The 22544-nt window shown below is 36.2% G+C and overlaps 1 protein-coding gene across 1 annotated transcript in view; it reads left to right on the top strand.

The window, feature by feature from the left end:
* The window catches only part of CPED1 (cadherin like and PC-esterase domain containing 1), a 330507-nt gene that overhangs the window by 19576 nt on the left and 288387 nt on the right, over positions 1 to 22544 (top strand). Inside the window, 1 exon segment of the mRNA XM_017856929.1 lies at positions 7584 to 7767. Within this exon segment, the coding sequence (XP_017712418.1) occupies positions 7584 to 7767 (184 nt within the window).

Below are 22544 nucleotides of genomic sequence, written 5' to 3'. Positions count from 1 at the left end.
AGTCTGGCCTTCTGAAATTCTATCAGGGTACTCATCCATCCAGAAAACAAAACAAGAAAAGCACTCTTTTCTGTCTATCCTAAGTCCAGTTTTTCTCATCTGCCTCCTCCCTGACACGACTTTAGTAAACTGAATCAAAGTTCTTCAAAGTCGAACCTATGTATAAAGACCAGCATAGAGTTATCAACCTTTAAATTTTCCACTACTCACTGCATTTAGGTTTCCTACTAGCTACTTAACAAGATAATAAGTAGCGTTGCATTGCTCCATTTTTATCATCATTGTCAGTCATTTCTTGTTGCCTATCTGACCCTATTTGCCACTCACAATAAAAAGGATTCATGGTACTGACCTTCAAGGTCAACAGCAAGGAACTTCAAGAGAAAAAAGACAATTCTTCAAGGCAAGGAAAAGATAAGAAGAGAAATTACCGATTTAATTTAATTACTTATTTTCTTTCATATACAATATTCACAATATAGGCAAGCAATAACACCAAATCATCTAAAAGAGCTCCTGGGTCATTCTTTAACAAACCAGAACCCTTATTTCCATTGGAAATTATATGATTTCATTAATGATTTATTGCTCTTCTTGCTAAACACTAGCCCTCCTAATGAGGGCTAGAACCTGGATAGACTTCTTCAGTGTTGCATTCCCAGACCCTAAGACCATGCCTGTTACATAGAAAATGCTCAAAAATGTTAAATGGGAAAATGAAAGAATGATGAGAACAAGCCAGAGGACAGAGGCAGAATCGGTTTTGCCATCCAGAATCTGTCCCACTGGGTGCTTTTCTTCAGGAGCTCTCAGCAATCCCAGCCCAGGTGCAGGACAGGCAGGTTGCTGAGATCTCCCTCAGGTCCCTCAGCTCAGTGTTTCCACAGCATCCTGACTTACGGGGCTTATCCTAGTTTATTATAACTAGTTGCTTACGTCTGATTTTCTTGGTGGGATGTTAGATCCTTAAAGGCAGAGGATTTACTGTGGATTCCAAGCTCTTTCATGTTTGATGTTTTGCCATGTGGATGTGAAGGAAGTGCAGCAGAGCAAGGACATTTAATATATTAGATAGAGGGTGGTTGGAGTGTTGGACCATGGAATCTGAACTGCAGAGAGAGAAGCTGAGGAAAAAGGAGACCAGTAGAAAGTTCAGGCTGTGCCCAGTGGCTCACACCTGTAATCCCAGCACTTTGAGAGACCGAGGCAGATGGATTGCTTGAGACCAGTAGTTCAAGACCAGTCTTGGCAAGGTGGTAAAAGCCCCATCTTTACATAATAATAATAATAATAATAATAATAATAATAAAATAAATAAATGCTGGATGGTGGTAGCATGTACCTGTAGTCCCTAGCTATCTTGGGGGAGGCCTGAGGGTGGGAGGGAATGGGCCTTTTAGGCCCTGAGGAGGTGGAAGGTTTTGTAGTAAGCCCTTAGATTCATGCCCACTGCTACTCCAGCCTGAAGTGACAGAGCCCGGTTCCTGTCTCAAAAAAAAAAAAAAAAAAAAAAAAAAAAAAAAGAAAAAGAAAAAAAAAAAATTGTTAGGTGAAAAGACTAATGATTGAAGAACCAATACATTGGAAATAAATGAGAAGAGCCAGATACTTCAGTGCAATCAAAGAATGGAATTTCTAAAATTTTATAATTTCAGAGGAGGGGCTGTTCTGGGACTACAATGTCTAAGATATGGCCATTGGAGCAAGTGTTTGAAACGAAGTGGAGGAGAGTCACTGGAGATGAAGAGGTCATGAATATTTTATGGCTTGAGATGCAGATATTGAATCCTTGACTGAGATATTCTAGTAGATTTTTTTTCCACCTAATAGTTAAATAATTAAAGGGCATGCGTGTATTTACAAACAAGTAAGCTCATACTTTGCATTTATGTATCCATTCATTTGCTCATTTATTCATCCATTCTCTCTTATTTAGAACCTGGCAGTAAGTTGCATATACAACAATGGCCAAAGCAGACAAATCTAGGCCCTCATGGAACATAGTAGAAGAGGCGGACATTAAACAAATAATATATAGTTATATGTCGTGAAGTGTGCCAGTGGGAAAATTACATTGAGGGATATAGGTGATAATGGGTTTTGGCGATGCCTGTTTAAGTGGGTGCTATTTCATCAAGGCTCTATTGGAAATACATTTTTTTTTTTTCACTTTTTAAAAAGTTTTTTGAGACAGAGTCTCACTCTGTCACCGCGGCTGGAGTACAGTGGCACGATCTCAGCTCACTGCACCCTCCACATCCAGGGTTCAAACATTCTCCTGACTCAGCCTCCAGAGTAGCTGAGATTACAGGTACATCACTATACCCAGCTACTTTTTTCTATTTTTAGTAGAGACAAGGTTTCGCCATGTTGGCCAGGCTGATTTCGAACTCCTGACCTCAAGTGATACTCCTATCTTATCTTCTCAAAGTGCTGGGATTACAGGCATGAGCCACCACGCCCTGCAGGAATACATTTTTGATAAGGAAACTTTATTACTTTTTTATCTCTCTTATTTGTATATAAATCCACACGTGAGTGAACTTGCCTATCATCAGATATTGAAGGTTGGGATAGCCCCAAAGTACAGTTTGGGAGTACAGTCAGAAGATGCTCTGTGACATGGAGTAGTTCTGAGAAATGTGTAGCCCTCCCATCATCAGCTTGAGACTCAGTTAAATCAGCTGTAAGATGCAGACAGAAGTACACTAAAGCTTCGTTTAGAGAGGGACATCCTTTCAAGTATCAGCTTGCATATCCAGAAACCTGTGGTCCCTAAACTGTTCTGCAATTATAAGATATTTTTTAAATAGAAAATGTATATGATATAGATCCCAGAAAATTCCTTCCATTTACTTCTTACATTCCCTAAAATAAGTGTACATTTCACCAGTAGGGAAGAGAATCTGTATTTTATTCTTACAGTGGAAAAATGAAATATGATAGACTCTGTAATATTTCTAAAATGCCAAAGTCTGGACCAGGAAGGCAATTTAACTTTTAGTCATATATGACACACATCCAAAGTCTACTAGATGATTTGTATTTGAGCATCAAAAGATGTCATAAATACATGGCTACTTTAATAAATCCAGAAAAAATCTTTCTGCTATGTGAAAAAAAAAACAAGTTTTATTTTTCAGCCTTACTGTATTTTGAAGAGCTATATTTCTTGGTTTCATGGTGAGTCTTGGTAAAGATTTTTTAACAGCGTAAGTAACTGAGAAATGCAGTACTTTTATAATGTAGCTCTTCAATTTTTTATGTAAATTAATTATTTTGCTTAAATATTTAACTCTATATTTGTCATTCTTGCTAGTATTTACAGTTCTATTGACATAAATTTGTGAATACAAGTCTTAACCACTTTCTATTCCCAGTCTTCCATGGCTTTATTTATAACAAAGACTTCTACATATTGAAGGGAAAGATGTTTGTATTCACTCATTCAAAGAATATTTGTTATGTGTCTCTTATATGCCAAGTACTGTTTTTAGGCTGGGAAAGCAAAATTGAACAAAACAGACAAAAACATATGCTTTCATTTAGCTTCCATCCTGGTATGAAGAGAGAGAAAATAAACATAATAAGTTTCCAAGATATGGGAGGCCCAGGAAAAAAAAAAATCAAATAAATGTAATAAGTAAACAAATTATATTTATGCATTAAAACATAATCACTCCTATAGAGGAAAATGTATATCAGGTATATGAAATCATACATATTATTGCAAAAATGCCTGTTATAACAGAGATCAAACCATATTAATTGAAAAGCTTATGGAATTTTGAATATAAAATTATACTATAATATTGATTATTATTCCTTTTTATTTACATATCTTTAAGATAATTTATTGGTGAGACACCATGTTGGACACTTTCATATTGAAAATTCATTTAATTCCCTCACACAGTAGGATTTCTTACTTCATTTACACATGTGAGAAAACTCTGATGTGGGTAGATTAAATAATTTAGCTCAGTAGATGAAGCAAGCAAGTGATGGAGCCAGAATTCAAATCCAGATTTTTGATTCCCAATCTTCTCTTTTTACTCTACGTTGCTGCATCCAATGCTCCCAGTACTTTATGACAGCATTCTGTGCTTTGCTTTATCTCAGATGGCACAAAGTTTTCAGATTTTGGACATCCTTTCAGTAAAAATAAAAAGTGTCCAGTTATAAAACAACTTTTATGTAGTCTAACAAAGGGATTTCTAAGGAAATATTTTGCAGCTCTCTCAAGATGAGAGAGAGGCAAGTGGACACTCAGAATCAACATTCAGTAACACTCATTCTTTTCTAAATTCTGGGCCAGCAGGGTTGTGTCAAGTGAAGTTGTTGTAGTGGTGGCCAGGTGAAATGTATTCTTCCATTAAAAATATACCTTTGGAATTGTGGGAATAATCAAGACCTCTTATTTCTGAAAGTGCTGCTATTAGCATTTGATGACCTCGCACTTGCTAGTGTGGTTGACATAATTGTTCACATCGTTTTAATTTCACATACGCAATGTGTGCACCTGTTGTCAGACCGGCTGAAACTGTTCTTGCTCTTTGGTATTGGGCCATTCTGCTGATACAGTGTGTTATAAATATGACAAGGACAGCAGCAGTTTGTATTACAGGATAATACAACATAATGCTACTGACAAGCTCATTTCCTATTTATTCTCTATAGTCTGAGATGTGGGTTAAAATTTCAGTCTATGCTATGAAGGTTATTACCAAATATGGCCAATCATTGTACTTTATTTACATGTAATAAACCCTCTACAGGGTATATTAATAAAAGTTACATTGTTCTTGCTTAAATTAATCTTTACTGGGGGAAAAAGAGGATGGTATCTTTCAAAATGAAAACTACTCAAAGTTTTAAAATATACCTTCCTTGTGTGAAATCCCTTTTGTATTTGAGCCAGCTGTAATAGAGAGGAGCATCCTGTGATTACAAAAGAAAATATGATATGGGAATTCTGGATACAGTGGGTTTGCTTGAGTGACACTGATATACTGGGAAGCATCTGTCTTCCCCTTTCACCTAGACACTTGTTTGTTTACTTTGGCTTTCTACAGGCTACTCAGTTCCCTCTAACCCCTGTGTCCAAAGGCTAAATGTGTATTTGATTTCAAACACTCCTTATACATGTATTATTGCCAACAATTATAACATTTGGGGAGAATCGTGTCCCAATTTTCACTTAAATTGTTGCATTTAAATGGTTTTCTCATCAATAAAATGCAGCGTCTTTTAACAAAGGAAAATATCTAATCAATCTCATTCTCCCAAAGTAGCACGTACAGAAGGTACGATTAGCTAGAGTTCTATTCTTTTTCATTATATTCATTATATTCATCACACACATAGTAAGCAACTATGTTAACGTGTGCCAGGCAGAGCACAAACTCAGAAGCAGTTTTTCCAGACTCATTGTTCTTTGTGATATATTCTTATTAAAAAATAATACCTCATAGTACCTCCTGCATAGCAAGCATGGTTCTGAGCACTTTACAAGTGTTAACTATCTAATCCTCATAGCACCTTAGGAAGAAGGTATTGCCTGAAGTCACACAGATAATGCTGGTGCAGCCAGGTGATTCGAATCCGGCAGTTTAGATCCAGAGTTTGTGTCCTCCTGGACTACTCTATGCTTTGTCTATGAATTTTCAGCTAGCAATAGTTTGTAAGCAATAAAAAAATAGTATATGGTTCCTGACCTCAAAGGATTTACAATCTAACTCTGTTTCTTCTTTCTTTCAATATGCGTCTTCAAATATTTTGATAACTGCTATGATTCATTAATTTACTAAATATCTTCATTTATTAAGCACGTACCATATATCATGTCTTGGGATAGACATTTGAGAGACATGAACAATGCAGGCCTGGCTGTTAAGGGGCTGATATGAGAAAAATGTAATTTCCTTTCATGAGTGCTAATGAAAGTATGCATTTCAATTAAAAATTTCCGTAAGAGATAATGTTTGACTATTGAGAGTTGATTTGGAATTTGATAAGCGAAATAACGAAAAGAGGAAGGAATTGTAGGTGGAAGGAACAGTGATGTACAAAAAGCAGGTTGTGGGTCAGGAATAAAGATAATTAAGAGTGTGATGTGATCTGACCAGAGTAAGAAGGCAGGGTATAAGTTTAAATGATCTTGTCTTTCTTGATAAAGATGTAGAATTGGGCCGGGTGCGGTGGCTCATGCCTGTAATCCCAGCACTATGGGAGGCCAAGGTGGGCGGATCACGAGGTCAGAAGATCGAGACCATCCTGGCTAACAAGGTGAAACCCCATCTCTACTAAAAATACAAAAATTAGCTGAGCATGGTGGCAGGCTTCTGTAGTCCCAACTACTCTGGAGGCTGAGGTAGGAGAATGGCATGAACCCTGGAGGCAGAGCTTGCAGTGACCCGAGATTGAGCCACGGAACTCCAACCTGGGCAACAGAGCGAGACTCTGTCTCAGAAAAAATAAAAAATGAAAAAAGAAACAATAAAATAAAAAATAAAAGATGTAGAATTGATTGATTCTATCAGTATGGGAAATAATGACATTTAAGTGCTGAAAAACATGGCATTCACAATATGAAAAAGATCATGTATTAGGTTAATAAAATGGACAGGTTGACTCAGAGCTGTCATTGCAAGTAATTTAGATTCCCAGTTGTGTTTTTTACCAAGTCCTCCTCATCTTCTCCACCACCTCCTTTGGCTCCTCTTGTTTAGCCTCTCTCCTGGTTTTTGCTGACCTTCATGCAATCTCATCACTCCTTCTAGTAATAAAATCATCTGTACTTTATCGAGGTTTAATCTCAAGTTTTCAGAAAACCCCAGTATCTGCCATTAAGCCTTATAAAGAATTTAAATTTCAGCCTTCTTTTCCTTGTCAATTCAAAATCTTCTTTGTTAGTAGAATTTCAATTTCTATTTTGAGAAAGAGGAGTATTTATATGAAAGAGCAATAACTATTGAGGTAATAACCTGGAATTATGATACTTCAGTCATTCTCCTCTCCTCACATGTGAAGGCCCATTCTGCCTCACTGAAATGCGTTCCAGTTTTGCTACAACCCAATTGAGAGACAGTGCAGCATTGTTTATCTACAAAGAGCTCTGGACTGCTTCTCACCTCGACCCCTTCCTGACCATGTCCTTTCCGTACAAAGCCCATCCTCTCTGAGTGTTTCCTCTACCATGTTTACCTACAAGAGCTATTAAAAGATAATGCAGCTAGAACTACTTTATAAAAGCACAGTGCAGATGAAAGGCACTGCTATTAATTTGTATTTTCAGCTAGAGTTGAGCTCTATATTTCTATGCATCAGTATTCCTCCAAGAACCTCTATATTTTATAGCCTAAAATTTTCATCTTTCTGTTACAGTGAGGACAATTCAGTTGACCTTCAGTTCTTGCATATGAGGTCATCTTTGTCCTTGTCAGTCTTTCAGAGAAACTGTCTTTCACTTCTAGAGAAAACTTAAGAAAACTTCCCAAATAGACCTTGATTTGCGTTCATGATGTCCTTCAAGGGAAATGTACTACTTTTTTATATTGAAAATTTATGCCTTTTTTTCTTAGGTCGAAGAATCCATGGAGACACACTTTGGCAGCCATGGCCGAAGGGCCATACTCTACAGGCCTCCTTTCTACAGCAAAACAGAGCTTCGGCTACACCAGCGCATTCTGACTCAACATGGCTATACCGTTGTGATCGCTGAAGAAAGGCACAATGCTGGCCTTGGACTGGCGCTACTAGAACAAGGTCAGAATAGTAAGAAGTAACTGCCAAAGTCACTTGACATATAATGTTAAACAATTTCTAGAATGTGCTACTATCTGCCTCTAAAAAAAATTATAAAACCAAATATTTATCCTTGACCAACTTTCTCACATCATAGAAAACTTATCTCTTTTTTTACTTCCTTTCTATTTTTCTTTAACTGTATCTCTTTATTCCTGAAATTATTTTGTTTATATTTTTGTAGCATTTTGGAGTCGCATAGTTCACGTTTAAATGCCACATAAAAAATGTTTATGTTTATGAGACTGAATACATGTTCTGCCCAGCACCCAAACTGCTTCATATTTTAAGAAAATTGCAGCTTCATCTGACTGCAAGTAGAATGTGCTGGAAATTGTTTCCAGAAGCCAGCTTAAATGTGATTCACAGATTGGCTCTAAATAGGAAAGAAGTATGGATATTGATCATATGCACCATTACTTGTCAAGTACATTTATTTCTGTCATTTGGAGAGAATAATAAGAGACAAGTTTTGAAACAAGTTTTTTGCAAAGAAAGTTGAGTAAATAATGAGACTCAAAAGGGCAATAACAATAAGACCTACCATTTCTTGAGTGAGTAACTGTGGCAGATTCCATGCCATCCTCTGTATTCACGATCACATTTAACCTACACTATAGCTGCCAAGCATCCTGAGATGAAGAAATATTAATTCCAACTTCTAACCCAGATTGCAGAAAAGGAAACTGAGGCTTTACCAGCTGAAGTGACACACCTTGCATCTTACATCTGGTGTGAGGGATGGACAGATGATACCTGTGTTTCAACTCTCATTTTCTCTGCTCTGGCTTTTTATCTCTTTGATACTTCAGTCTCTCCTTTGGTCCATAATCCTGCACTTATCTATCATTATGAGAGCTCAATGATGCAGAAACCTCATTCAGAATAAGCAAATCAGATTCTTCTCTTAATGATTGTACAATATATCTATTTTCCTATTTATTAAAAGGGGAGGAGGATAAGCACTTTGAATTAACTGTTTATCTCAGCCATTGTTTCCTTTGGGGGAGAATGGTCAAATCCTGGTATCACAGTAGTTTTCACAACAATCTTGCCATCAACACAGCACTCCTTCAGTTAGATGCCCCCTTGCTGGTTTGTGCTGGCAAATGAATGAAAGCAAGTTGGGAAGATATTTCTGAGAAGGTTGGGGACTGTTTAGCCATGGCCATCCTTTATCACACTGACAGTGAAATTGTGAGCTACTTAAAAGAAACTCTGAGGAAGTAGAATACAGAAGATCTGTTTTGATGAGAAGAAAGAAGGTCTTAAAATATGCAGAGCCTGGGTCATGGGGACACAGGCTTTTGTTTACTCCATTTAGTCATCACTGCCTTCTAGGAGTAGTGTGGAAATCTAAAGCACTGAGCTTCTAGGAGCAAATGAGGAAAAGAAAACAAAATAAGAAATCTCTGGAATATTAAGGAAAGCTGAAAAGAAACTTCGCAAACTTTATATTCTCACCGATGTTAGCTCTATTCTGTAAGACCAATCTAAAGTTCTGGAATACCCATAAGTGATATTTAAAAACCTGTTTATCAGAATAGCTACTGGTATAAAGAAAAAAATATAAAATGTTTAATCTTTCTTTCATTCCACAAAATATTTCATCCCATCACTGAAGGGGTGATTGTATAACTACCGCACACTGCCATGGGACCCGTGCTCCTGGAGTCGTGCAGAGTGGCCCTGATAACATGCTACTATTTTCTAAAATTCCTAAATTTCCCTGCCTTCTTGGTGCTGCTACTGACTTTCTATGGGCACAACACGGATTATCTGCACATTTCAACTTCAATTCAATTTTAGTTTTCAATTTTCTCCAGCTGCAAAGCAGATGGATTATAGCTCCTCTTTCCCTCGATGTTCTTGGGCCAGTTTTACCAGAAAAAGGAGACTTACTCTGCAGCTTCCAAATATCAAGGAAGTGCAAAAACAGCCTGAAGGCAACAGAATCTGGCAGCCAAAGGAACTGCTGGGCTCAGCGGCACAAGATAACTACATAGTGTCCCTAGAATTTGTCAGTGTAAATGCTGATTTGGTTTACTTTTCCCACATTCCCACAGCTTTTAAAACATCTAGATCCTACCTCCGTCTTGGCATTCTTTTACTGTGTATAATAAGATATTTTTACTGGATAGGTCTCAAGAAAGGGTAGCAATTTCCCAATTTCATGAGTATGAAACATTGATTTTTATTTTTTATTTGATTTTGTAGTTTTCACTATGAGAAAATATGCATCACATACCTTTTAAAAGACTCGTGACTATAAACTAACATTTCCTTGATGATTTATTGTATAGAAAGAAAACATTTTTATTGCAGCCTATTTTCCATGCCACAAATTTAATCTATAAATTATATTTGAACTGAGGCACTTGCTACAAAACAGTATTTCCTGGAGATGTGATTCTTGCAGAATTTGTTTTGCTTTAGTTTCACATATTCACCTCATGGTTATTTTTACCGTGTGTATATCAACAGAGAATATGAAACTACAGTGGGAGTGTTTAAACGAAACCTCTCCAAGTTGAGCAGCCTGGGGAAAGAGGAAACAATTCAGAATAATCCAGAGCCCTACTCCACTTCCTTTTACCACTGCATTTTCTGCTTTTTAACCTGCAAATTGAAAATATTACATTAAAAACAAAACAGATACTCTCACAAATGTTACTGAGTACCCAGGTGCAGATTTGACACTTTGATAAAATGTATTTTTCATCCTACGACAATACCTACAGAAGGTATTTTCTCTATTTTGCCTATTTCACCTGCTTTCCTGTCCTTTCCTGATCCACCCCATTCACTTCTAAAATCTACTTGGAGTAGATTTTATCATTGGATCCGAATTATTTACATATACTTGAGGAGTAGTACATATTTAGCAATTTTCTGTCTATTTCTGAATACATACTGCACTTTCAAATTATGTATATTATAAACTACACACACACACACACACACACACACAAAACAAAATGCAAACCAGCAATCAAGCTACAGAATTAAAGTCACTCGCTTTGTACCATCCTTTGAAGCACAAGTGACCCCTTTCCAGCTTGGGGCCATTCTTTTTTAACCTTTTGAGGAACATAAAAGAATAAAAATCAGCAAAACTAAAATAGTCATAGGCCAGATAGGAAATACTCCATTATTAAATATAATATTTACTAGTAACCTTTGAGTTTTGTATTTGATTTAGTTTTCCTATGACTTGTATACTAGACACTTATTGAAAAGGAAAAAGTAGGCAATTTTGAGTCCTACATTAGAATATGGGTGCTATGTCACCCCACCGACTGGTTAATTCCTTTCTAATGACATAAGAGAAATTGATGTCTCTATTGGGAAAGATTTTAAGCCTATGAACATATGACTTAAGTAAGTTAAGTTCTCTGAGCCCCAGTTCTCTTATCTGTTAAAGGCATTAATGTTCTTAACTTCAGAGTAGTATGTGGTGGGGATTGAATCACTTGGTCCAACCTTATCAGAGTTCTAGAAGGAGACAAAGTAAAGTCCAGTCAGTGTTTTGTCTCATGCAGAAGCCAGAGAAAGGGGCCCAGGATTTTACATGTTAAAAACAGCCACAAGTAGTTCTTATGTGTAGCCCAGTTCGGGGAGCACTGTTCTGAGGGACATATTATTGGTTCAAAGAGTAACAATTTTTAGAGTTAATTTTGGGAATAAAGCAATGCAACAGTCTGCTTGCTATTATGCTATTACATTGCCTATGATTTAACTGCATAGGTATTTACAAACAGCATTTCATCTTTAAACTGATTTTGAGAACAGTATGAGACAATTGTCTTTACAGATTTAGGCCTACAAAACATAACAGAGTAAAAACATGCACTATTATGGTTCTCCCATCCCTTGCTTTGGAAAAATATATCTTATGCCCCTGCATTTGTGAGAACATATAATTCTCTAAAGGAAAAGATAGAAGCACCATTCAATTATTCTGTTTCCTATCATGTAAGTGCTGTTTAGTAAACCAATGCTTCAGCGTATGGTGGCCTAAAAAGGGAAGTTTTTATCCTACTCCAATGGTAAAATCCAAGTAGTATGTGGTCAAGGGACTCTGACTTAGAGTAGATTTTATCATTCGATCAGAATCATTTACGTATACTTGAAGAGTACTGGATATTTGGCAATTTTCTGTTAATTTCTGAATACATATTATACTTTCAAATTATATATATTATAATCCACGTGGAAAACAAAATGCAAACCTGCACTCAAGCTACAGAATTAAAGTCAGTCTTGCTGTTTAAAATTGCTCTTGTTTTTATAACTTGGGGGTTTCACATAGAATGTTTTTTGAAGAAATACAGAAAGTAAAAGACCATATAGATGTTCTTTCCAAGGGCTGGCAAACTATAGTACACTGGCTAAATCTGGCCCACTGCCTGATTTTGTAAATAAAGTTTTATTAGAAAACAGCCACTCTCTTCTGTTTTTGTATTGTCTTTGGCAGCATTTGTTTTACAAAGGCAGAGCTGATTAATTGCAACAGAGGCTGTATGGCTTTCAAAACCTAAAATTTTTATTATTAGGCCCTTTACTGAAAAACGTTTCCTAGCTCCTGTATCCAGAATAAGCCTATGTAACTTGATGTCATATCAAGTTGATGATTGAGCTCTAGGACTGAGATGTTTCATTTATTAAACTTACACCAAATCTTATTCAAAAGGGATATGATGGTTTACAGTAAAATATATAATAACAAAATTAATAAAATATACATATAAAATTAGGGGCCAAACTGGTTATTCCACTTAGCTACCATAATTTAGGCTTAGTTTTGTCCATGAGCCTCCAAGCACCTAGAACAACAAGAGAAAGAATAGAAGTTTAGAAGTTTTACTCTCAGGAAGAAGGAACCATTATGATTCATCCCCCTAACTTCCCACATGCTCAAATAAGATATTTAAAACAATTTTTTTCAAAGGGAGTATTAAGTAAACAACAGTAAGTTATGCAATGGGTCAAAAGTCAGAGCAACATTTGTATTGCAAATGAAGTAGATGCCATATCTTGGTTCACATAGCAACATTTTAATATGAGTTCAGAGTATAACATTACAGCATGATATAGCGAAGACATTTCTATAAAGGGCTAGAGTTAATACTATGATAAATAGTATTTATTGGAATTTGTATTGATATTAAACTTGATACAGTGTGTTCTGGAGAACAGTATTTAAATGATGCTACTTGACAGCTTTTCACCTCCTAATAAGGACACTGTTATTTACCCAAATATGTTCTTGGGAAACACTATTAAAAGATATAGTTAATAGAGCAAGAAATACAGATCACTACTTAATGTTGTGGAAAATATAAAAAGAAAGATCTATTTCCTTGTTTATAATTTAATAGTTTTCTATCTTCCTATATTTTATTTACATTCACTTGCACTTTAAAAAATGTCCAACATCAGTATATCACTTGGAATTTAGTCTCATTTTGAAGGTTTATTTATAGTGGCTACTTGCCAAAAGCTGTTTCTGAAGTTTGTATAGAAAAGGAACATCCACTACAGATCAATCTTAACCTTTGTAATGGAAAACATATTTCACATTTTCTTTTATTTGTAATAATAAAGAAGCTATAAGGAAGTCGAACTTCAAATTGCCCGTAAGTAAGATGAATTTAACCACAATAATAACTTTCTTGGGGTGGTAGTAGACTTTGGGAATTAAAAAGTATAAGCATTGAAGTAAGACAGAACCTAGGTTGGAGTCCTTAGTGTTACCTTTTAATGGTTACATAACCTTGGGCAAGTATCTTATCCTCTCAAAGTCTTGGTTTTCTCATCTACAGGTTGATCCTTTTGAGGCTGTTTTAAGAATGGTACATAGTAATCACCCCATAAATGGGAGATATTACTGTTACTGCTGTCAAGAACTAGTTACAGAAAGAAGAACACGACATTTCCCCCGTAGGGAAGTGTATTTAAAATACGCCATAGTATAAAAGTGCTGCTGTTGGATGTTATTGTGGGTAAAATGAACTTGATGGGTGTTTTTCAATTTAGCCTTCTCAACTTCTATGTTCTCATTAAAAGGTCTGGGTTGTAAATCCTCCTGAAATTCTGACATACTCTCCAACACTCATCACCCCAAACAGATAGACCAACGTCTACACGCGCCTACCTCACCCCAGACCGCCCTCCCCAACACCCATAACCCAACCCCCTACCACACTAAATACGGTATTAAGCCCCGTAGTCCACACGCGTACACACCTCCACCCCCGTAACTCCACGCACCTAGCCTTCATAAGCTTCCTAAGGTCAGGGACCATGTCTTTTCTGCTTATCATTTATAACCACACCTTCCACATAGGGGCATCTCATAAGTATGTATTAAATACATGAACAAAGGAGGGTAACATAGTGCATCAATATTTGGACTCCCAAAACAGCAGATTCACTCAGGAAACTCATATTAAAACTTAATTTATAAAATTTTTATTTTATTTGACTTTAGAGGAACACTGATATTCTAGTTAGACTTAAATCCACTCTTACACCAAAGATAATGAAACCATAAATATAGTATTACATAGGGCTGGTAGTTTATACATCCAGGGATTCTATACTGCTGGGGCTTTTAAGTACTTGTGTCCATTTTTAAGAATTTTACTCTTTCCTTGTTTTCGAGGCTCTCCTGTTACATTTGCAGGTTACTGGACCTATTGATTTTGGGACAGGTTGGATGAGTTTCGTTCTATACATATTCAGTTGTAGGTGTTGTGAACTTTTCATAGGGATGTATTCAGCAGAAACTCAAGCAAGCAGAAAGGCCAGGTCAGGAGATGTAGATTTGTGGGTCATCTTCTGAGAGGTGATAATTGATTTACTGAAGGTCCAATAGCCTGTAAAGCAGTGTAACACAAGTGTTACCTAAGGATGCTCTCTGGTAAAAGTAAGTATGCAGCTTTTGCTACTTGTGAACCTACAAAGCAAGAAGGAGAACAGTCAAAAACCACGTTGTATCACTTAGGTCCTATCTGCATCTTCTGTTATTATGCTCTGTAGTTTATTTCTTAGTGTAATGTAAGTTTTATTGGCTTCCAGTTCTTTGCTTTGAAAAAAACATGTATTACGATCCAGAATTTTAATAACACTCTTCTCTAGAAAAAAAAGACACCATCGAATTATTCTCTTTCCTATCATCCAGGTGCTATTCAGTAAATCATTGTTTTACTTCATAGGATAGTAAGTGGCCAAAAAAAAGATACATATTTTTCTAAGTTTTTAACCTGCTCCTGGGGTCAAGTCTCAGTAATATGTAGTTCAAAAGACTCTGACACAGAGTATATTTTATCATTTTGTCAGAATTATTTACATATACTTCAAGAGGGTTTATTTCTACAGTTGCAGCAGAAGCCAGAACTGTAGCAGGAATGAGAAAACAGATTGTTCAACTGAAAAGAATGTTTCTGGGAGGCCCTATACGTAGTTGAACCAATATTTTTGTATTCCCATTGTTTAACGAGGTGCTTGAATGCAAGATTTGTTTTTAGTAACTCTAGAAGGCATCACTAGGACCAGTTTATGGAAGGACATTTTATCAATCATAGTTGTCCAGCAATAGAACAGCCCAAACCAAAAAGTAGGAAGTTTTGTTGCAACAGAAGCAACTCTGGGTTGCTGTATTATGTAGCAGAATGAGTGAAATGACCACCAAAGCTTTTTTTGAACTCTACAGTTCTGTGGTAAAATATAAGACTCAAACACACAGAATGAGAGAAAACAAGACAAAGATATCAATCTCTATCATTGCAGGGATTTCTTTTCTTTACTCTTTGCTTTGTCTGGTGTTGCACGGGTGGAAGAGAGAAATAGCAGGCAAGGAAGAGGTGAGAAACACCAGTCTGGAGCAAATCTGGATGTGGCCCTCTTGGACTAGTAGTGCACGTTTATAGCAGATGCTTCTGCTAATTTAAGACTTGAGAGCCTAATGAACTTCTCTTCCCATTCCTTTTCCCCCACTAGCCCCACACAAGCACCCTGCTGCTTTCTGAGTTTAATCTGCTCTATGACTATTTAGCAGGAAGACAAAAGAGTAAAGGTCACATTTAAAAGGCACTGTGTGTTTTGCCTTGCCGGTGTTTTGCCGAGAACACATTTGACATACGTTTTTCATTATGCAAGTAATAGGCTTTGGATGATATCAGAAGTGCTTCTGTATTTTAGCTAATCAAAGTGGGGGGAAAAAAGAAATTGAATCAAAGAAACATATAAGACTGCACTATTCTATTTTATTGTGTTATGACACACAGTAATTGTATGCTCAGGTTTATTGTTATTTTCCTCAGAGCTTATAGAATTACTGATGTATTTACGACCAAACAGAATTCGTTCTTTAATTGGCTCACTGGAGCTCAAGGAATGTTTATTTAACCTTAACTCAATTGAGTTGTTTAGACTACAGAGACTTGAGTTCAATTTACTTTAATTTTTGGAAAAAAATTGTCTTATTTATAAAAGTTGAGCTTAGAGTGACCTCCCCACTCTGATGTTTTCTTTACCCTTCGCTGTGCACAGAGAACAAAAAGCTAGTGTCTCATTTTTACTCCAAAGAATCTAAACTGCTTCCTTAAATGGGTTAGGTCTTACAACTGAAAATGGCAACCAGATGTTTACCAAAGTCCCTAACATTGCCCCTTCAAGCCTAGCTTCTTTCTAATTGTTTGATCTTTTTAAGTTTCATAGAAACCAGACTGGGTATTTAAATTGTCTAAAGCTGGGAAATGTTTAAATATAGCTTTGAAGATACTTTCTCTGAACTGTCTTGTTAGATGTACTTTCTTTTATTTTTAAGGAAAAATGCAGCACTGAAAATTTGATAAGTAATTTATTTCAGGTCGTTGCTCTTTTGTATAACTTTAAAATGGAAAAGACTATTTTTTGAAAAGAAATCAGACATTTTGTTTGGTTTTGCCTAAACTGTGCTTTGAATGGCAGATTTAATTTGTAAAAACACATAATATCTGAATTACAATTAGACTGAGGAAAGACTCCAGGAAAGATAAACAAACTCCTTCATATGGGATCTTTCAAACGATGGTTTGTGGATTAACTAAAACGGGAGTTTGGAGACTCCAGGTACAGTGTATTTGCTACGCCAATGCATTATCAAGTTTAGCTGCTTGAAGTATTTTTGATATTTTTCTCAATTTGGGAGGAGTTTGGGAGCTTCTAACTATAGTTCCCAAACTGTCTTTTAACAATTGTACAACTTTTACTTTCTACTCTCAATATTATAAATATTGTTGAAACCTAACTCACTTCCTTTTTAGACTTGACGTTTCCCAAAATAATTAACATTTTCCCCTGATGGTCTTTCATCTTTTTTAGCTGAAGTTGCTTCTCTCTAATACTGTCTCTTGGTGGACATACAAACTTCCATTTGGGTAATAAAGCCTTAAGAAAAAGTAGAATTTTTTTCTTAGCAATCTCTCTCCAATTAACTGTCTATAACAACTTTTGCCCCCACCTACCTCCTAAAATTGTGACTTCAAAATTTACCAAGAAATTCCTTTTTGCTAGAAAATTCAGTCACTATTGAATTGCAATATTTTTGGTATGAGAATACATTTGGGCGTGAGTAGAATATCAGTATTTCTCAAAAGTTACATACATTCTATTCTATAATGAATAGAATAGAATAGTGAGATTCTCCTCTCTACAAAAAAGTAAGAAAAAATAGCTGGGCGTGGTGGCAGGCTCCCGTAGTGCTGGCTACTCAGGGATTGAGATGGGAGGATCCATTGAGGCCAGGATGTCAATGGATCCTGATAGCATTGATGTGAATTCACTGAGGTGATTTCTCAGTTTCTTTTTTCTTACTCTAGTAGTGTTTCCCAAACTTGATGAAACGCATGAGCCATAGTGGAATAAACACCACACCACCGTGTCCTTGCATGTGATATGCGTTGGGAGTGATCTTCCAAACCTTTTTCTCTCTTAACCTCCTGAATGATGCCTAAACCTGCATCTCCCATCTTTCAACCCCTCCTTCTTTGTGTTCCTTCTCAAAATATGGACATTCTCCAAGACATTTATCCTCAGTCATTTTTTTCCTTTTCTTGATGCTCCCATCAGTAATTTTTTTCTACTCTGCAGATGTAGTATCTCCCTCAGGAAATATAACCTCTAAATACGGTTGATTCCTACCTAATTTGTCTCCTATGGGCAGAATTTGGAGAGTCAAAATTGTCCAGGTACCTGATAGATGTTTTGATTTGTGCATCCTACGGCTTCAACATGTATAAAACACAACTGATGGTGCTACCCCAGCAGTATCTGTCATTCTTTCCTGACATGTTTCTGTTGCTAATTCCATATTCCCTCACTCTCTCAGCTCTAAGGCTCATCATCACATCCCCCATCCCCATTAGGAGATCACTATTATTTGGGCAGTCTTCCTTAAGCTCTGAGCGATCATTTCTTTCTTAAAAACATGTTAATTTCATGATGCCAACTTTATATTTCCTTGAGCAAATGACAGTAGTATACCCGTCAAAAAGCAAACAAACAAACAAACAAACAAACAAAACAGAGGACTTGCTTACTTAGGTGAACTGGAATCTCAAGTTTTCAAGAAAAACTGGCCTGTTCAGGAATCTACCTGCTTCCTTACAGCTTCAGTTTCTCTTTCCTGAAATCACAACACACATCTGTCACCAAGCCCTGTAAAATGTGCATCTGCTCTGCCCTGGCTCCCCTTTCAGCTACTTTGCCTCATCCTAGTGCTATCATAGTAGCTATTAAACACTCCTTTATTATTTTCTCCTAAACAGAACACATATTTCTTAATCAGGCATTCAATACTTCCCATGCTATGGGGTCAGACACTTCTACATTCCTGCTATAGCCTTGGTTCTCAGGCCTGTCCACACATTCCAATTACTTAAGGAATTTAAAATGTTAAAAAGCCAATGCCCAGGTGACACTCCAGAAAATTAGATCAGAATTTTGGGGGAGGGAGACAGACCAGGACATCATTATTTAAAAAAAAAAAGAAAGTTTCCCAGGTGATACTAACACGTGGCTAGGAAGGATAACTACAGTAATGGCCTGTTCACCTTTGCCTGATCGCATTTCAGGGTTTCTGCCTTGTGTTGTTGAGGTTTTTGTTTCCTAGAGCTCCCTCCTTTCTGACAGTTTTTTGTTTGTTTGTTGTTTTTGAGACAATCTGGCTTTGATGCGCAGGCTGGCGTGCAGTGGTGCAACCATGGCTCACTGCAGCCTTGACATCCTGGCCTCAATGGATCCTCCCACCTCAATCCCTGAGTAGCCAGCACTACAGGAACCTGCCACCAAGCCCAGCTAATTTTTCTTATTTTTTTGTAGAGAGGGGAATCTCACTATGTTACCCAGACTGGTCTCAAACTACTGGGCTCAAGGAATTGTCCCGCCTCAGCCTCTCAAAGTGCTGGGATTCCAGACGTGAGCCATCTCGCCTGGCTCTGTCATTTCTTAAAGTTCAAATGAATATATGAATCCCCGCCTCAATTCTTCTGAAGCCAGAAATGGTGAACAAATTTCCTTAGACCTCATCGTACATTATTCATATATCTTTCATGCCTAGGGTATGCTTTGTGTCATATTTTGTGATAATTTTTTTGTGTTCATCTTATCTCCCCTTTTGTATTATAAACTTCTTGTGAAGCAGGGAGTATTTTATTCATCTATTTGTATGCTATTCTGCATAAAACAATGCCGTGCATATACCTAGTAGATACACAACTAAATGTATACACAATTGAAAAAATAAACCTACAAATAACTAATAAAATGGCTGAATCTCTCCTTCAAATATTCAAGTGCCATTTTCTTCTTTGGACTTTTGGAAAAAAAATTAGTGATCATGATAAGAAACAGCTCTATGATAGAGCAAAATGAAACGTGCTCAGGGCTGTGTCTGAGCTCAGCCGAGGAACAGAACTCACATCCCCCTACCCTTCGTGAAGGCTCTTTGTAACCTTCTTTCAGATTTCATCAAGCCAGTGACATCTCTGTTTCCAAAGAAAGAATTCTACCAACAAGTTGATTGTAACGTTTAATAATAATAATAATGAGTTTCAGCTCTTTCTCGAAGGAAAAGTAGGAAAGTCACAGCGAATCTCACCATTTATATAACAAAATGTTCCATTTAGAGTGGGGAACTCTTGGAATTTAAAAAATCTTGTTTAACATTCCACCTCCTTATCAGAGTCACTAAACAAGTGATTAAGGGATGAGGAGAGCAGAGGCGACTTTAGGATACCTGACTAGCTCTATATTTTATAATTATATAATTGAAAACATAGTTTTGGCAAAGCTGTACCATGGTACCTACTGATTTGCTGGGATGGTGATTTTCAAATTTGGCATGCATCAGTGTTCTCTGGAAGGCTTGTTAAGTTGCAGACTGCAGATTGCTGGGCCCTACTCACAGTAGATCTGATTCAGTAAGAATGGAGAGGCAGGTTAAAAATTTGGATTTCTAACAAGTTTCCAGGTAATGGTAATGTGCTGGTCCTGGGACCACATGTTGAGAATGACCGTGCTAGTTACTTTTTTATTATGGTTTTTCAGCTTTTCTTGCAAAAGCATAAAGAATTTCTGCATATCTCCTATTTAAGTAGTTAGTAGCCAAACAATTCCTCATTTACCTTGCCAGGACCTTGAATCAACCTTTCACGTTGGTGAGAAGCTGCACTACTGAATTTGCATAGACGCTGAACTCATTAATTATTGACTTGCAAAACATTTGTACATGTTAGCTTCTTTACAGTCAAAGCCAATGATCTCATTTAAAAATGATACCACAACTGAATTTAGACTGTCTTTGGACACACTGAACTTTCTGGAAGAGTAGGATCAAGGCACAAATATGAACACATGATTTATTGCACATGATAATTATAGGCCCCCAAAGAGCAGCAAGATGATAGTGTGGAAAAGAACATTGGCCTAGGTTGCATTGTCTATGTGAAGCCATGTCTAAATCGCTTAATTTCTCCAGATGGCTTTCATTTGCATAAAATGGATATTTTTGGATTAAATGATCATTAAGGTCCATTCCATTTGGAAAGAGCAAGAAGAAGTACACTAATGAATGAGAGGGATTACCTGTAACCCACTAACAATGACAATTAATTTTGGATGTTTCTTTATAAGCTTGTATATATTTTGTGCAGTTTTCTAGCTTGCTTTTTTAGCTATCAGTTTAATAGCTATAATAATAAAGCTTTTTAACTTTATTATTATCAGAAACACATGCCATAAAAACTTTGTAAACATTATTTCAATGGCTGCATAAAGTTATGTTACATAAATTTATTTAATACTTCCTTAACTTAGTTTACCTAATTTTTCCAACATCATTAGATAATTATATTTCCCACTGTTTTGCTATTGTAAATAATGCACTGATAACATTATTATACATAAATCTTCATCCACATTCCTAATTATTTGTAGCATAGATTTCTGAAATTAAAGTTATTGGAATAAAGACAGAATCATTTCTAAAGCTCTTCATTTATGTTATCAAAATTCTATCTATTCTATCTGAAAAGGTTAAGTCATTTCTCATCAGCTGCACAAGAAGTTTCCCATGTCACCAAAGTTCATCAACATCAAATTTCTTATCTTAATAAGTGAGGCTGTTTTAAGATTGAGAACTTTACCTGTTGTTCTATGGAAGTATAGAGTGAAATTCCAAGTTCACTGATGTAGTATAAAACTGATAAACTTTCTTCTGGAAAACTGTTATTTGTGTCATAGTAGAAATGCTGGGAATGCCGGAATGGCAGGCACGTTCCACAGTTATCCGAAAACTCATCCAGATAGCAAATGTATAGGGAATAATGAGGGTTTACATTTTCATTGGTTTGTTTGCTCAAATATTTCTGTTCATTATTTGTCCACCTTCAGGAAAGCTAGCATACTAAGGTTAATCAGCAACAATTTATTTTGTGTGGTACCTGAAATCTCTACTTTGTAATTGTACACAATATGATTACCACATGATAAAACTGATTTTCGTTTCTTGTCTTACTGAAAGAAATCCTATTATCTTGTCTTGTCATGCTGCGTATTTTTAAGACACTCTGTCTTATATCAGAGACATTTTGAATTTTAAAATGATCAATGTCCATGTTAATTTTGTATACATTTTCATATCTGTATAACATTTTATTGGCATTTTATAGTGCTTTGAGAGATACACAGTGTGTGAAAGGACAATTTGTGTTTTGGAGAATGATGTTCCTTACCTTAATGTATAGTCTTCCTGTTTATAAAGATGTTACATGTTTATGGTGGAATATTCAATCAAATACTGGCAAATGCAAAAATAAAAGTGAAAATTACTCCAAATTCCAGAGATAACATGGTTAACAATGTTGTGCATATTTCCAGGAGTCTTTTTAAGCATCACACATGCACACACAGACACACACACAATACACACACACACTTATGTTCTACTTTTTATCTCCTGCCTCTTTACAAACAGTACATGTTAAAAGTCTTGTGATATTAATAATTTAAAAAAATACATTTTTAAATCAATAGTTTTAAGCTAGCCTTTATTGAGTACAGTATTCCTCCCTCATCCGTGGTTTCACTTTTCTGGTTCCAGTTACCCGTAGTCAACTGCAGTCCAAAAATATTAAATTGAAAACTCTGAAATAAACAATTTATTTTTTATTTTTTTTATTTTTTATTTTTTA

The sequence above is a fragment of the Rhinopithecus bieti genome, unplaced genomic scaffold (assembly GCF_001698545.2).
Source record: "Rhinopithecus bieti isolate Rb0 unplaced genomic scaffold, ASM169854v2 scaffold_42380, whole genome shotgun sequence".
In the NCBI taxonomy this organism is placed as follows: Eukaryota; Metazoa; Chordata; class Mammalia; order Primates; family Cercopithecidae; genus Rhinopithecus; species Rhinopithecus bieti.
The sequence above is the reverse complement of the archived record's forward strand: the minus strand, read 5'-3'. Positions and strand labels throughout refer to the sequence as shown.